The 15,227-nt window shown below is 42.1% G+C and overlaps 1 protein-coding gene across 2 annotated transcripts; it reads left to right on the top strand.

Moving 5' to 3' along the window:
- Window positions 1-1,373: 1,373 nt before the first annotated feature.
- Window positions 1,374-11,848, top strand: sf3b2 (splicing factor 3b, subunit 2). 2 transcript variants are annotated; one of them, XM_026162393.2, is made up of 22 exons: window positions 1,374-1,571; window positions 2,017-2,063; window positions 2,291-2,338; window positions 3,211-3,438; window positions 4,981-5,031; window positions 5,291-5,375; window positions 5,510-5,589; window positions 5,912-6,020; window positions 6,234-6,325; window positions 6,561-6,773; window positions 6,861-6,983; window positions 7,078-7,158; window positions 7,256-7,483; window positions 7,569-7,718; window positions 7,834-7,923; window positions 8,558-8,665; window positions 8,761-8,868; window positions 9,136-9,278; window positions 9,917-10,018; window positions 10,683-10,782; window positions 10,892-11,083; window positions 11,466-11,848. In XM_026162393.2, the coding sequence occupies exons 1-22, from the start codon at window positions 1,442-1,444 to the stop codon at window positions 11,535-11,537; spliced, it is 2,580 nt and encodes an 859-aa protein (XP_026018178.1). In that variant the 5' UTR covers window positions 1,374-1,441; the 3' UTR covers window positions 11,538-11,848. The 2 variants fall into 2 exon arrangements, with proteins under 2 accessions (XP_026018178.1, XP_080154560.1); XM_080298434.1 differs by lacking the exon at window positions 2,291-2,338 and having other exon boundaries at window positions 1,391-1,571.
- Window positions 11,849-15,227: the final 3,379 nt, after the last annotated feature.

The following is a 15,227-nucleotide window of genomic DNA, read 5'->3' as shown; positions in this document are numbered from 1 at the left end:
GCGACTGCGCAGTGCCCACAGGTCATAAAACTACACTGAAAGGGAGGGATTCGTGCACTGTTCTGTCGTGTTGTGCTCTTTGTTTGCAGCAGATTTTACTTGATACTGTAGTTCATTATGGTACTGTGTGTTCACATGCAATAAGCTGCCCTTTAAAAGACAAAAATCCCTTTATATCGCTCTGTAAATACTTATCCTAACTAAAAAAAAACCCGCCACATTTACCAAGTATTAGACTCTTTTTGAAGTTTAGTTACGTACAGTATTTCTATTTTATAACTATTTTTAAATTTCAGTAGACTTGTATGTTATGAATGTAAAAATAGAGAAGTTTTTTAATCTTCTAACGGCATCATTTACAGGATTTCAAGTCTAAGCAGCCAACAATGACATCTAGTGACTTCGGGTAGCAGCGCATCTAGAATAGAATCGGATAGAATAGCTTTTTTATTGTTACTGTTACAAGAACAATGAAAGGCAGTTTGGCATCTCTCCATGTGTGTGAAGTACACAATAGCCAAAGTATTTACACAACAAATTTACATTTACACAAGAAAGATATGTACAAGTTATACATACACCAGCAACACACACACACATACATACATATATGAATATATGAATATATACATATATGCATTCGTACGTACATACACACACATATTTCCACATACACGCTTACATCTATATCCATACACATACATGCCATCCAACTAGCAGGTGCATTGAGAGGTGCAGTGTGGTCAGTGATATTGCACGTTGAGTGTGTGTGTGTGTGTGTGTGTGGGGGGGGGGGGGGGGGGGGGTGCTGTTGGAACTATGCTAAATAAGGTTTTAATAAACAGAAATACGATTTATAAATAAGGTGTAATGTCCATGAGCGTTATTTCTATGAAATAGACAGAAAGAACAAATAGTAAAAAAATTAAAAAAAAAAACAATTCAATTAATAATAATAATAATAATAATAATAATAATAATAATAATAATAACATGTAGATAATAAACAGAATTTAGGGTGTAATGATCGCACAGAAATGTGTAAATGATCACAGTCTATGGGGGGGGGGGGGATTGGGGCCACAGATTAGCGTCTGTTTGTGTGGGATTGTATTAGTCTGTATCTTTTTACTTGATGGCTAAAGTTCAAGCTGAGGGTGACTAGGCTGTGTGTGCATTGTCTGAAATGATGACGGATTATGAGATCACACAAATGTATTGACTACAGTTGAAGAATATGATTTTTGCCCCTCTTTATGTTTTCTCTTATTAGGAATTTATATTTTGAAAGCACGTGTTCTGACTGATTATTGGGGTAAGTGTGCATTGAATTAAAAGAAAAAATCTCTCTTCATACTTCACGTCCCGTGGTGCATTGCGTCTTTCCCAAGCTCTCGCGTGTGCTTCGCTGCCGCCGTTGTTCCATTGAGCTAACCTCAACATGGCATCCGACGGACCGCCGGGCACTGACTCTCTCCCGTCCGATTTGGGGAGTGCTATTGCAGCTCTGAATACATGGAGCATCCCGGATCTTCAGGGCAAGCTGGCAGAGCTGGGAGTACCCAACATGGGTAAGAAGAACACCCGCGTAGAGCACTAACATAGACAGTATTTGGCTATCGGCAGCTAGCCAGTTGCTAACTTTAGCTAGTAGCGTTAAAACGCAACGCTTCCGTTGCAACGAGTTTAAGCTAGGCCTGCGTTATGTTTACACTCTGTTGAGTTCATTTCACGCACTAATTAATCGAGTACGTGACATTTTAATCCCTGTGATGCAAGTTGGATAAAGTTATGACCATTTGGTTAGCTATTTTCCTTAATATGAGTTCTGTAACTAGTGCAGCGGTTTAGCTGCTTTGCTAACTTTAATACGAAGCGGTCAGCGTTAGCTAGTTTTGCACAACTTTAAAATGCGCTCAGAGTTGTTCTGGTACATTTTTGGTGTACATATTACAAGCCTAGATTCATATCTACCTTGTTTAACAGCTGTTTCCGATTCATTCTTTCTCTCTTTAGGTCCCAGAGAGGAGTTGATTGACAGACTGAAGGGCTACATGATGCAGGTAAATGCGTTTAAATTCAGTTTTATCCGGTCATCGCTCAGCTGTTTGGTATGGTGATGAAGCTTTTTCTAACTGTTGATGACCTTTCAGGCTACGCTAGACTAGTCTTGAATAAAGTCTGAGGAAAAGTTATTAGTAAATCCTAGCTATCCTAGCTCTGTTTCTCTGACCTCCCCGCCTTTTCTTTAAAATTAAAGAAACTGTGTCTTGTACGTGTCCCTCCACAGACTGGGATTCTCCTCAGCAAACCTGATGATAAACAAATGGGCTCCCAGGTAATTTGGAGGGAAACGCTGATATCTGTTTAATACTGCAGTATACAATGGTGAACCACATGTCAGTGTAGTGTTTTTTCTATATTTTGATTTACATGTTTAACGGTTGCCATTTTTGAACACTGGACCAGCTTTTTATCCTCTCAAGGATATTTGAGGTGTGTGTGAGTTTGCCCATCCAGTCTACCGCTATTTGTTTTGCGGACTTTGAGAAGGCATTTACCCTGGTCCTTCGCAGTGTCTTATGGGGCTGCTTCATTAAAATGGGTGTTTGGCCCATTTTTACAAGCCATTTGGTTCCTCTACAAGTGTCACAAGAGCTTAGTCCACAACAATTAGTCTGATGCGTTTCCAGTCGGTGCTGGACTCAGGCAGCACTGCCCTGTGTCACCAATCCTGTTCAGTTTTTAAGATCAGAATCGTTGGCATAGCCAGGAGGCAGAAGGCTTCCACCTTAGTGGCCTCAGGATTTAGTCTGTGAATAACTAAAGCAAGTTCATAGACAAGGTATGCAAAATTTACAGTGTTACACATTTACTTAACAAGGAAAAGATCCCGTTCTAGGAGGACATGCTTCTCGTTCTGTCAGGGCGGGCTTCTACTAAATCAAATATAATAGAGCTATCTGCTGTTTTAACTCAACGGAGCAGACGAAAGTACCTTTATTTAAGTTTTCACTCTTGCAAATGTGTTACAGTTGAGTATGTTTTGTCTGTTTGTAGACCTCTGCTAAATGGTGCTAAGAAGCAATTTACCGAAACAGAAATTCACTGAACACCTTAATATCTCACTCAGATGGTCACACAAACAAGTTCACTTCAGTCTTTCGCGCTTCACATTTACATCAGTCTCCTGTATTTCCTCCTCTCTAGATGCCAGGTATCCCTGCCATGCCCCCAATGCCTATGCCCCCCATGCCTCCTGGTATGGGTATGATCCCAGCTATGAGCATGATTCCTAGCGGGCCCCCTCCACCCGGTATACACATGGGCATGGACCACTCTGGTTTGCCACCACCTGGCCTCACACAGGATGATCAGCTGAAGATGGCTCAGCATAGAGCAGCCATGATGTTACAGCAAGAGGAGAGAGCCAAGCAGGTGAGGATAGCTGGACCTAAAGTTTAATGTTTCACTCATTTTTGCCATTTTTCTTTGCATTCAAAGCGTAGAGTTCAGGGCTCTAGACTAACTTTTTGCCAAGGTTTGCACTGGTGTGCCTAACTCTTTATTTGGAGCACAGTTCTACAAGAAAAATACTTTACTGAAAAAGTGCTTGTGCTTAAAGTGCTTTGGCACTCTTTGGCAATATTGTAGACAATGTTAAACTTAATCATCATCTCGGCCTCTGAGAGAGAGAGGGGGGACACTTGGGCCGTGCATTTATCGCTGCATAAAATGTGTTTTCTGGATACACTGTGCTTTTTCAGCGTTCAGAGATTGATGGCTCTGTGTCAGAGCACTGGCTATCAATTTCAGACGGATCAGGCCTTAACTTAGAGAAAAAATAATCAATAGTTCTTTTCATCTTTTGTCATTACCCAAAGCTACATCCACTTCTGTCGGCCTAGGCTACTCACTAGGGCTGGGTATCATCACTTTTTTCTACAATCCATTCGATTGTGATTCACAAGGTGCTGATTCGATTCGATTCAATTTTGCCTCAGACAGTCAGAAATATTATAATTCTGATCATTTATCAGTACTGACACTTGTGAGACTTCATCAGAGGAGTAAGCATCACAGCAGATGCCTTTGTGTCAAAGTAACTGAGAATAAAACTCAGAAAAACATGAAGGAGATTTTCCTGGCCTGGCTTTTTATAGCAGATAACCTTAAAAATATTCTGTAATTTTGCATAGTTTTAAAAAGTTTAAACGTCTTCAGTATTGAACAGCAGAAATCAGGCTTTCTTGTCCGAGGTCATTTAAGTTAAAAAAGAAAGAAAAGGCAGCGTCCGACAGCGCTGTAAACAACAGTGAGTTTATCGTGGTGGAAACAAAACGGCAAACGTGAGAGAAGATTACTGATGATTTATCAAATGTGAAGTGTAGTTTGGATCTTCTTTTGCTGCTGGTTCAGTGAATTTGGGTTTGAGAAAGACAAAATCTGCAGCTCAGAATCGAACGCAAAAAAGACGTAAACACAAAGTGGCAAATCACAGACGCATCAGAATCAGTGAGCTGTCTGCTTTCAGCCCCGACGGCGTGTACGTGTCGCCGAGTGAGAAAGCCGAAAAAGAGAAAGCTGATTCTGATGCGTCGGGTCCGCTCGGTGTTTACGCCTTTGTGTGGAATCCGTTTACCTGCTCTCATTTGCTGATTGGAGGTTGTTGAAATAGTTTTGTGAGCTTTAACCTGAGCTCCTGGCGTTTCTGGCAAAACACATATTCAAAAGTCGAGTCAGGATTTAATGAATCAATATCGCTTTTTTTTAATTTTATTTATTTATTTATTTATTTTAGTCACACCATTGAAAAATGTGGTCGCACTCTAGAGCCCTGGAGTAAATTCTGAGATGTGATCATAACTTAAAGCACAATTTTAAAAAAGACCTGAAGACTTTAATGTAATGTCATGTGTAAATCAGAATAACACACTATTGTGTTCACTGACTGGCTGTTATTGTTTGTGGCTCTCTCAGGGCGATTCCCATGTCATGGATGAACACGATCTTTTGGAGCAACAGAAAAGGGTAAGAGGATGAAAAACTCTCAATTGAAATATTTTCTTGAGGAGCTGCGTGGTTGAAAAGGGTGAAAAAACCACTTTGGTGTGGGAACAAGTTGCTGCCCCAAGTGGAGAATTTTAAAGTATCTCGTTCACAAATGAGGGAGAGTGGAGTGGGAGTGACAGATGAATCAGCATAGTGGGTCCTGTATGGTGTGCAAAATTTCTCTTTTGTGCTACTGCAAATTATAAACATATTCATTTCTGTCCCCCTCGTACGTCAGGCTGCAGTGCTGCTGGAACAGGAGCGTCAGCACGAGATGGCCAAGATGCAGCCCAGGTCTATGCCCACTGTCACTCCAATCAGAGGTGAGTTTAAGCGAGTTTTAAATAACACGAAATGTTATATAATGAATTTGAAATACATTTTTTAATTTCTTTTTTTCTTCTGAAACGGCACATTTTAGGAGTTTTTTGTTTGATAATAATTCTGTGTGTTTTAGGGCCTCTGCCTCCAGGTGTCAGCATGTTACCAGTTCAGAAACACAGAGTGCCGCCTCCTCCTGGAGAGGACAACAGAGAGGTAAACCACCACTCCTTCCCGTATGTAGCGTTACTTCGTCTTCTCAGAAAACTGTTCCGAAGTTTCTTTTAAAGATATTGAAAATCTCTGCTGACCTGTTGATTAATTATACATGACCAGATGAGATTCTTTGACCCCTTTTCCACCATTGTTTGTATTATGTGTCCAGACATGCATGCATTAGTCAAAATTGTGGTCTAATACAAACATTCTAGTACCAAGTTTTGCTGAAACACAGTGGTGTTTTTGTTGTTGTTATTTTCAGACACACCGGTGCACGTAAAATTTCCCTAATCCCACATTTTTCTGGTGTAAATTTCAGAGCTGGCAGAGCGAGGAGATGAGCGTCACTGGGCCCAAGATCCCTCAGGCTCTGGAGAAGATCCTCCAGCTGAAGGAGATCAGGCAGGAGCAACTCACTGATCCCATAGGTCGGTCATCTGGTTAGACTGCTGCTAAACCAAAAACCTTTGTATTTTTATTCAGTTTTGTCCTGTAGTGACGGACTGGGAAGACCAGCTATAATTGTCTGAAGTTGTCCAATTCAAAAAAAAAATATTTTTGTTTGATTGGAAAATGAAGTTTTACAGTATGATCTCCACGTTTTTTTTTATATACATATATATGTGTATATCTTTCAAAAGAGGATGAAGACGAAGATGAGGGAGGAGATATGGATTCATCTGCATTGCCCATGTCTGAGACAGATGATGACAGCCAGATGTCTAAAAAAGATGTAAGCCTCTTTTAAGCATCTAAGATGAGCACCTTTAAGAGTCATAGCATTGTGAGTCCATGCTTGATGAATTGACTTTGATATTTGTCACTCGCGACTTAAAATTGTCAACCCAGCAAACAAAACTGTAAAAACAGGATTTGTAGGTCCCGGCATGAATGACTCCACTATGAGGCAGTTTTTGTTTAATTTTGTTTGTCCCGTCTCTGAATTTGTCAACCAAACTTTTCCTCAGAAAAACCGCAAACGCAGGAACCGCAAAAAGAAGAGCAAGAAGAAGCGAGCGCAGGAGAAGAAGGAGCAAGCGGAGCAGCAGCAGAAGGAGAGCAGCGACAAGGAGAAGGACAAAGAGAAGGAGCAAGAGGTGGAGATTGAGTACGTCACAGAGGAGCCAGAGATTTATGACCCCAACTACATCTTCTTCAAGCGAATTTTTGAGGCGTTTAAGGTGACTACAGCAGACATAGTTGAATATAAGCGCATCCACTTTGATCCCCACCTCTAATGCAGTCTGTCTGTCCTTGTCTTCTTCTAGCTGACTGATGATGTGAAGAAAGAGAAGGAGAAGGAGCCCGATAAGTCGGAGAAGAACGAGACGGCTGTGCTGCGGAAAAAAGGATTTGAGGAGGAGAAGAAAGACAGTGACGACAGTGATGATGTTTGAACACCTCCATTTTTTACGAGAGCGGAGCAAAAAGTACGAGTAGTTGTCTGCTCATGTGCTGAACATCTGAAATGTTTCTCATGTGCAGGAAATCAGGCCGGATGTCCCAAAACTATCCAAGAAGAAGCTGAGGAGGATGAACCGGCTGACAGTGGCTGAACTCAAACAGGTAAAAAATATATGGTTTGTGTTTTCAGTCTAAAAGTCCGTGCCTGATTCTGAATAGATGATAACTTTTTATTTCTCCTGCTGCCACTTCGCTTCAGTTGGTGGCTCGTCCAGATGTGGTGGAAATGCACGATGTGACAGCTCAGGAGCCCAAGCTGCTCGTGCACTTAAAAGCCACCAGGAACACGGTGCCGGTGCCCAGACACTGGTGCTTCAAACGAAAGTATCTGCAGGGAAAGAGAGGTATCGAGAAGCCGCCGTTCGAGCTGCCCGAGTTCATCAGGAGGACGGGAATCCAGGAGATGAGGGAGGCTCTGCAGGAGAAGGTGGGTGTTCTTCTGATGGTCTGAGTCAACATTAGCAGAAATAATACTGCATGATTAGTAATTCTGTTTTTCTGTCCACTCGCAGGAGGATGCCAAAACTATGAAAACCAAAATGAGAGAGAAGGTTCGTCCCAAGATGGGAAAGATCGACATCGACTACCAGAAACTCCACGATGCTTTCTTCAAATGGCAAATCAAGCCCAAGCTCACCATCCACGGAGACCTTTACTATGAGGTACAAGAATTCTCGCTTTTCTCACATGTATTCAGAACCACGTAGGTACATTTATCAAAGGGACGTTATGAGCGCTAACGCTCCATGACCTACTTTGTGTTTTGTGGCTCCACAGGGTAAAGAGTTTGAAACTCGTCTGAAAGAGAAGAAACCCGGAGATCTGTCCGATGAGCTGCGTATCGCTCTGGGCATGCCAGTTGGACCTGTGAGTTTCACTGTTGTTCAAACGTTGTGCAAATTTAATGAACTAAATCACAAAAAAACAGCCAACGTGTTTTAAATTGACTGCAGTTTCTCTTAAACACACAAATCTGAGCGCATATAAACAGAAACCGAGCCTTGGTGATCTTAGAGCTTCATACTGTCTTTGTTTATCGTGTTCTTGGGCTCATCTTGATCTCAGTGATGAGACTCTGTAATTATATAAGAGTGTGATATAAAGCTACTGTATGAAGCTCCAGTTGCGACAGAAATAAATCAGCCGCTCTTGTTTTGCTGTTACTGTCCTGCTCTGTAGTATCACTCTCCCTGCTATCTCATTATGTCACTCTCTCTGTTACTGCTGTTAAGTGGTTGAATGTACAAGCTGTGAGAATAAATGTGTCAGATAAGACGTGACAGGACTTGTTTACACCGACACAGTAACGAGGACAATGCTGCTGTAACGACAATTATATAAATATATCCAGGCGGTGTTTTTGTCGCAGGCAACACCAACAGGCACGCAAATGAATGCTGAGCATATTTTAAGCTTGGAAAATGCGATCAGTACAGGGGGAGCGAATTGAGGAAGCAGAGCGAGCATTTCACTTGGATTTTTGCTTTGTCTTCATCGTCAGAACGCCCACAAGGTGCCGCCTCCCTGGTTGATAGCCATGCAGAGGTACGGACCTCCTCCCTCCTATCCCAACCTGAAGATCCCTGGACTGAACTCTCCCATCCCGGAGGTAACAAAATATCCAAAAAGCAGTTTAACAAATATGTCAGTGAATCAGTTATTGCTCATTTTTCCTGATGTTGTTTATCTGCATCCCTTCATCAGAACTGTACTTTTGGTTATCACGCCGGAGGCTGGGGGAAGCCCCCGGTAGACGAGATGGGCAAACCCCTTTACGGCGACGTGTTCGGGACCAATTCTGCAGACTTCCAGGTCAGGAGTGCACAATATACCCTCAGAAAAATAATTCTAATCATCATAATAACTTCTTAACAATGTAAAAGTGTAAATACTGTTACTTTAAGTCCTACACCAACAGTAACTCTTGTGTATGATTGTTTGTTGGTGCATTTCTTGGTATGAATTTCATCCAAATTGAAGTCTTTTGTCTTCACCGTTTAGGTTTTTGTTTTCGATTGCTACACATATTATGGCCGTCTCTTAACGATGACTAATACACTAACATGTTTCTGCATTTAGGCTAAGGCGGAGGAAGAAGAGGTGGACCACACAACGTGGGGCGAGCTAGAACCCTCGGATGAGGAATCATCAGAGGAGGAGGAGGAGGAGGAGAGCGACGAGGAGAAGCCAGATGAAACCGGATTCTTCACACCAGCAGACAGGTGCTTAATGTGCACAGTGCAGTCAGTGATTTAATCAAGAAGCTGATAATGATTAATAGATGAGTCTTAAATCGTATTTAGAGTTTTCTTACCCTGAAGTGTAAAGCAAATCAAAAAGGTAGCACCTCACAAACATGGCTGCCCACAAACATCTCAGTCAGCAGTTGCTCACATTTATTTATTGGCTCAAAGTGGGTTCATGTGTTTTCAGCTCAGAGCGTGTGAGGCTCAGCGCTTCGGGCTAAAGCTGTTTTTAATGTTGGGGATATGTCAAAAATAAAAATGAACCTTGCAGCTAAAGACTTCGAAGGATCCATTTTATAGATGTGTAAGGTGTAAGCTTAAGTATCAGACAGACATCAGTGCTGAGATCGACATTAACTTTAAAACTATTTCTTTCATTTAGCGTGTGACTGTAAATGACCTGAGAACAGGGCCGGGAAGTGTCCAGTCACATTAGTGTTTGACTGGGTTATTTGGTCCGTATCTCATGTCCTCGCTTTTTGCTAACAGAAGGGTGCGTGCGTGCGTGCCCACAGCTTTTAGACCTTTCTCAAGGCTTGACGGTATGGCGTTTTCTGAAGTTTGTGCTCACCAATAAACTCACCGTGTGCTGTGTGTCGCTTTGTGTGTTTCAGTGGGTTGATCACCCCGGGAGGCTTCTCATCAGTACCAGCCGGCATGGAGACCCCGGAGCTGATCGAGCTGAGGAAGAAGAAGATCGAGGAGGCAATGGATGGGTGAGTGTCGCTCCACTCAGTGCCTCTTTATTAACCATTGGATCATACGGTTTATCTTTAAAAAAAAAAAAGAAAAAAATTAACAAAAAAACTAAAAGTGAAAAATGCACTTCTTAATAGAAATTGTGCATTTTGGCTCCAAGTATTTCAAGGGTGAGTACTGGGGTGTTTTTAGATGTTTTCCCAGCATCCAGTTTTGAGAGTATTGGAGTTAGATCCTTGAAATCCTCCGGTACTACAGTTCTGTAAAGCTAACAAAGAATGACGGATGATCGAGGTCTGTAAAATATTTGGACGTTTAAATATCCTTTAAAACAGTCCAAATAAGGTTTCACAGATATTAAAGCTTAAATATAAGGAAAAAAGAGACGATTTCATCCAGAGACAAACTGTCCTGGTATTTGATGGCATTTGAGGAGCTGACATGGAATGACCCATTCATATTTATTTATATGAATGATACTGTCTAAAAAAAAAAATGAGTCACTTTTGCTGTAAACAGCAGGGAGAAAATGTCATCACACCCACTCCGATTTTTCTAAGTGTTATAAAGTCTAATGCCACACTTTAATAGAAATAGCATTCATTTAGAAAAAGCTAGAACTATTCTGTGTTTCTAAAGCACCGTGCGCTTTTCTTAGTTTGACACGTTCTTGTTTTGCAGCAATGAGACGCCACAGCTGTTCACTGTTCTCCCTGAAAGACGAACGGGCCCAGTAGGAGCAGCTATGATGGCCTCGACGCACATTTACGAAATGTCAGCGGTAAGGAGAAGTGTGTCCAAATGAAATGACATTACAGCCATTTTTCTTTTCGTTCCCGTTCTCCTCTGCCACTCTAGCTGAATCTTAAATACCTCTCTGCTTTCCTCAGGCCATGGCCAGTCGTAAGGCTGGCGGAGGGCAGGAGTCGCAGGGCGTGGAGGTAGCCCTGGCCCCGGAGGAGTTGGAGCTGGACCCGATGGCCATGACGCAGAAGTACGAGGAGCACGTGAGAGAGCAGCAGGCTCAGGTGGAGAAGGAGGACTTCAGCGACATGGTGGCTGAGCACGCAGCCAAACAGAAGGTACTAAGACACACAATTAGTGGCTTTTTAAAAACATTTTTCCTTCACACAAATGTTTTTGTGTAGCTGATTTCTGCCCCAATTACACGCTCAGCTCCTGGAAACTTTAAAGAAATGTTGCAGGCAGATAGCAGAGGAGTTCAAAGCAAAAAAAATCAATTGTGTTTGTTTAAGAGGTCAAAAATTACTAGTTCCCACGTCATTGATCTCATGACCAACACACCTGATGTGTCGATTACCAGCGTGTTACTGTAAATGAGTTCTGTTTATAACCTAAAGGAAAGTGGAAGTCAATAGTCACTTAGGTTTTCCCTTGGGGTGACATTTGAATATTAATAGTTTCCCCCTCCTCCTGCGTTTTTTCTTCCTTGTCGCCAAACAGCAAAAAAAGAGGAAGGCCCAGCCGCAGGACACACGAGGCGGCGCCAAGAAATACAAAGAGTTCAAGTTCTAGAGGAGATGAACCAAAACGAAGCTCAGCGAGAGAGTCGTCCACCGCAGGAAATGAAAGAGGAAGAGGCAGATTTGAATTTCAGAGGATGCACACTGCAGCACCGATCATCTGTTAGCGCTTTAACAGTAAACCGTAAATCAACAGCGTGGGCGTGTCTCATGTAGTCAGTGTCACATGACTGTGGCAAGGTGCATTTTTCTGTGTTGAACTTTTTAAGGTCTTGGTTATGTTTTTGTTTTGTTTTTTTCATAGTAACCATGTTTTTTTCTGTTTTTTGTAAATAAATGACGTGACAACACGAGTTCACAATCTTACTGCCTCCAGGTTTCTGTTTCATTTCATTGCACTCTTTGGGGAGGTGTGATTACACGCTGGTGGTAAAATGCAAGACATTTTCCCCATCTGCGTCAGCTGAAGTATCGGGACTTTAGACTTTGAACCTTAATGACCTGTACTGTCTCTGTGAGGCCTTTGCTTCCACTGAAGCTGCAAAATTCCTGCCTCTGAGTTTTAAGGCTGCTTCTGATCACTTCTGTTTACCTGGCCAGAATATCCATATCCAAACAAGCTCAGACCTAAGATAAAAGAGCCCGATATGTTTATATATTCTCCACTTTGGCTATTAAACACAAGTGGCCCAGAAAGAAGGCTTAAAAAAATGACTTTTAGAGCAAGAAATCTTTACTTAATCTCACCAACTTATTCCTCTAACATATTCCTATTAGAAGTTCGATGCAATTGTATTTGGTTGGTGCTTCACAGTCAGGTAAAGTGCAAATCTAAAGGTCCATCGAGCAGCACCTCGAGGTGTTTCTATTGCTAATTTATTTTTAGCATTAACAGACTATTGGCTGTTCTACATGGCTGTCTTGGCCGGCAGCCCAGGAACCTTTCAGAAGTACTCCAGGAACTAATGTGGGCTTCCAAAGCCATCACCCTGGATGGACCCGAGTCAAAAGAGCTTTCCATCGACAGTGAATGGAATAGGAGTACAAAGCTGTTTGCCTCAGATCTTCAGCAGATCTGTCACATAAAATCAGCTTGGACCAAGGTGGTCAGGGAAGCACACATCAGCAGGGGCCAGCTCAGACTTCTAAATGAGGTCTGAATCTCAGAGAGTAGGATGTAGTTCAGGTTTCTGCAGCTAGGAGGCAAACGAGTACTGAACATGACGGTCAGCTGACCGTCTGAGAAGCACAGTGACCTAAATAACTGCAGCAGCTTCATGCTGACTCGGTCACTGGTACACAGCTTCTCACATGGAGCAACAGCCTGTTCACATCAGATCCTTTAACCATCCTGAGAAAGGCAGCAAAGCACCAGCATTCCCACTACGGCAGAGGTGTGAGGACAAAGGACCACAGCTTTCTTAATAGGCTGCTATTACTGAAGAGCAGCTTAGAGGGTCAGTTCTGTAAATGTGTTGAATCTGACATTTGAGGATGTCTCCTTCACCGATGTGACTGAAACGTTACTCTCAGTGGGCCATTTAGAGGAAATAAGACTTTGATACTGCTGACAGAGCCATCCATCCAGGCACGGCGTCTGCAGTCGCTGTACTCTGCCTCACTTACTAGGAACTTTGCAAATGCACACAGACTTCTTTCAGCACTTCCCTGTAACACATGGGGGAAATATGCAAGGTGTGGCTGTTTATTTGCAATCTTCCTGTGTATTCTAAAAATAGACAAATCAATAATCACTGGTGCTGCTTATGTAATGTGAATGTTTTATATGTGTTATATAAACTTACTATTTTAAGGGGATTTTTTGTTATGTTTTTTTTTGCCAAAAGAAACAATATAAGCACTTTTTAACTACTTTTATCATTTTAGATCTCTAGCAATAATCCAATCAGCCTGATATAATAGCATGCACTGGTGTGGTTACTAAATCTGTCACAAACACAGACGAGTGTAACGCCTCTCCACCGCATGCACACACCGCACAGCTACATGGCTGCTGTACAGTAAAATGGGAGCTGGAGTTGAAGTTGCATAAGAAACGGTGTCGACTTAATTGACTGTGACACTGGATTTTGGAGCCTTTACAGTGTCACTTGATGACTTTGCAGATTTAGGCCGCTGTGTAAAAAGTAACCTGGGATTATCCCGTGACCATGTTTTAATCTGCTCCATTCTAATCTCTTTATCAATGGCAGGAGGTGCTGGTGGTGACAGAAGCTTGTTAAAAAGAGCAGAGGGGAGGAGGGGAGGGTGCTCTGTGTTTACGCAAATCAGCTGATTATCCCAAAAACCAGTGAGAACTAATGACAAGTCCAAACTCTTTAACATGCACTCCCTGCTTAATATTGGCTAAAAAAGAAACACTGAAAAGTACGATATAAGAACAGATATGTGTTTTAATCATTAAATCTTAATGTGAGAAAAATAATATCTGTGTGCTTTAAAGCCTTTTAAATATTTACAAAGAGTTTTGAGATGTCCCACATCCTCTGAATGCAGCATAATCTAGGAATAGAAAAAAAAAGGGCCAAAACATGGCTCTATAAATTTTTCATTAAAGTGCAGTTATGTGCGTATCCTCGGGCTGTCGTGAACATTTCGAGCGCGTAATGTTTTTGTAAGCTCCGATCACAGCTGGGATAATCTGCCTGTTGAGAGACGTCAAGCTGATGGCAGCCGGCCCCGGCTGTGATGCTGCCATTAGGTCACCTTCTGATTCATATTCAGATGCAGAGATTGTAATCAGAGCAGTGCCTTTGTCACCTGAAGGTGCAAACGCTGCACCTGCTTCACGCTGCACTGACAGGCAGCCAAACCTGGAGGAGGCTCAGCATGGTGGCTTTTGTGTCAGAGGGTGGATGGCTCGCACAGCAGTGCAGTGGGGTGTAGGGAAAAGGCCTGTTTGTGTGTGTGTGTTTCTGTTTTCTTTGTGAGTTTAAAGCCACATGCAAACAAAACTGTTTTGCCACTATATGAAAATGAGCCAGCTCTTTGCTGAATATTAACTCTGATGTCTTATCTGGCAGATCTTGGAAACTGTGAAGAGAATGAGAGGAAAGCAATCTCAATTCACACACTCTAACCGGTTTTGCATATTTCTCATAACAGCTGACAGAGCATAGGTGTGTGTGTGTGTGTGTGTGTGTGTGTGTGTGTGTGTGTGTGTGTGTGTGTGTGTGTGTGTGTGTGTGTGTGTGTGTGTGAAATAATCTACACGTGTGTATGACTAATGGGAATCATTACAGGAGCGCCTGAGACTCCAGACGGTGTGCAATATGGGTCAAAAACAGAGCAATTTGCAAAAGGATCCTCAGTAAAACACCTGAGTGGGGCCTTCGTAGTACAGGAAGCTTTACAGTAAGAGGTGTAAGAAAAAAACAAAACAAAACATTGAATCATGGGTAAATATTACCTCTGGACCTTCTTTAGGATTTGAATTAATGCATATGTAAACAGGAAGAGGTGTTGCTTCAGTGTGTGTTATTTGTATAATGATGATCTTTGCCAAAAAAGAATGTTTTCAGTTTTAGATCTGAAACGTTGGACAAACACACAAACAAACATCATCCCACTGACCTAAAAGATGTTTCGTTTTAGCTGTTCATGTCCTGAACTGATCCTTTTAGTTACACGCTGTTGCTGTGGGTAATTAAAGGCATTTCTCCAGGAGCATGTGCCACCGTTGAACACACACAGTAGGTTATAAGCTAAATTCCTGTAATGA

The sequence above is a fragment of the Astatotilapia calliptera genome, chromosome 3 (genome assembly GCF_964374335.1).
Source record: "Astatotilapia calliptera chromosome 3, fAstCal68.1, whole genome shotgun sequence".
Classification (NCBI taxonomy): domain Eukaryota; kingdom Metazoa; phylum Chordata; class Actinopteri; order Cichliformes; family Cichlidae; genus Astatotilapia; species Astatotilapia calliptera.
This window is presented reverse-complemented; position numbering and strand designations above follow the sequence as displayed.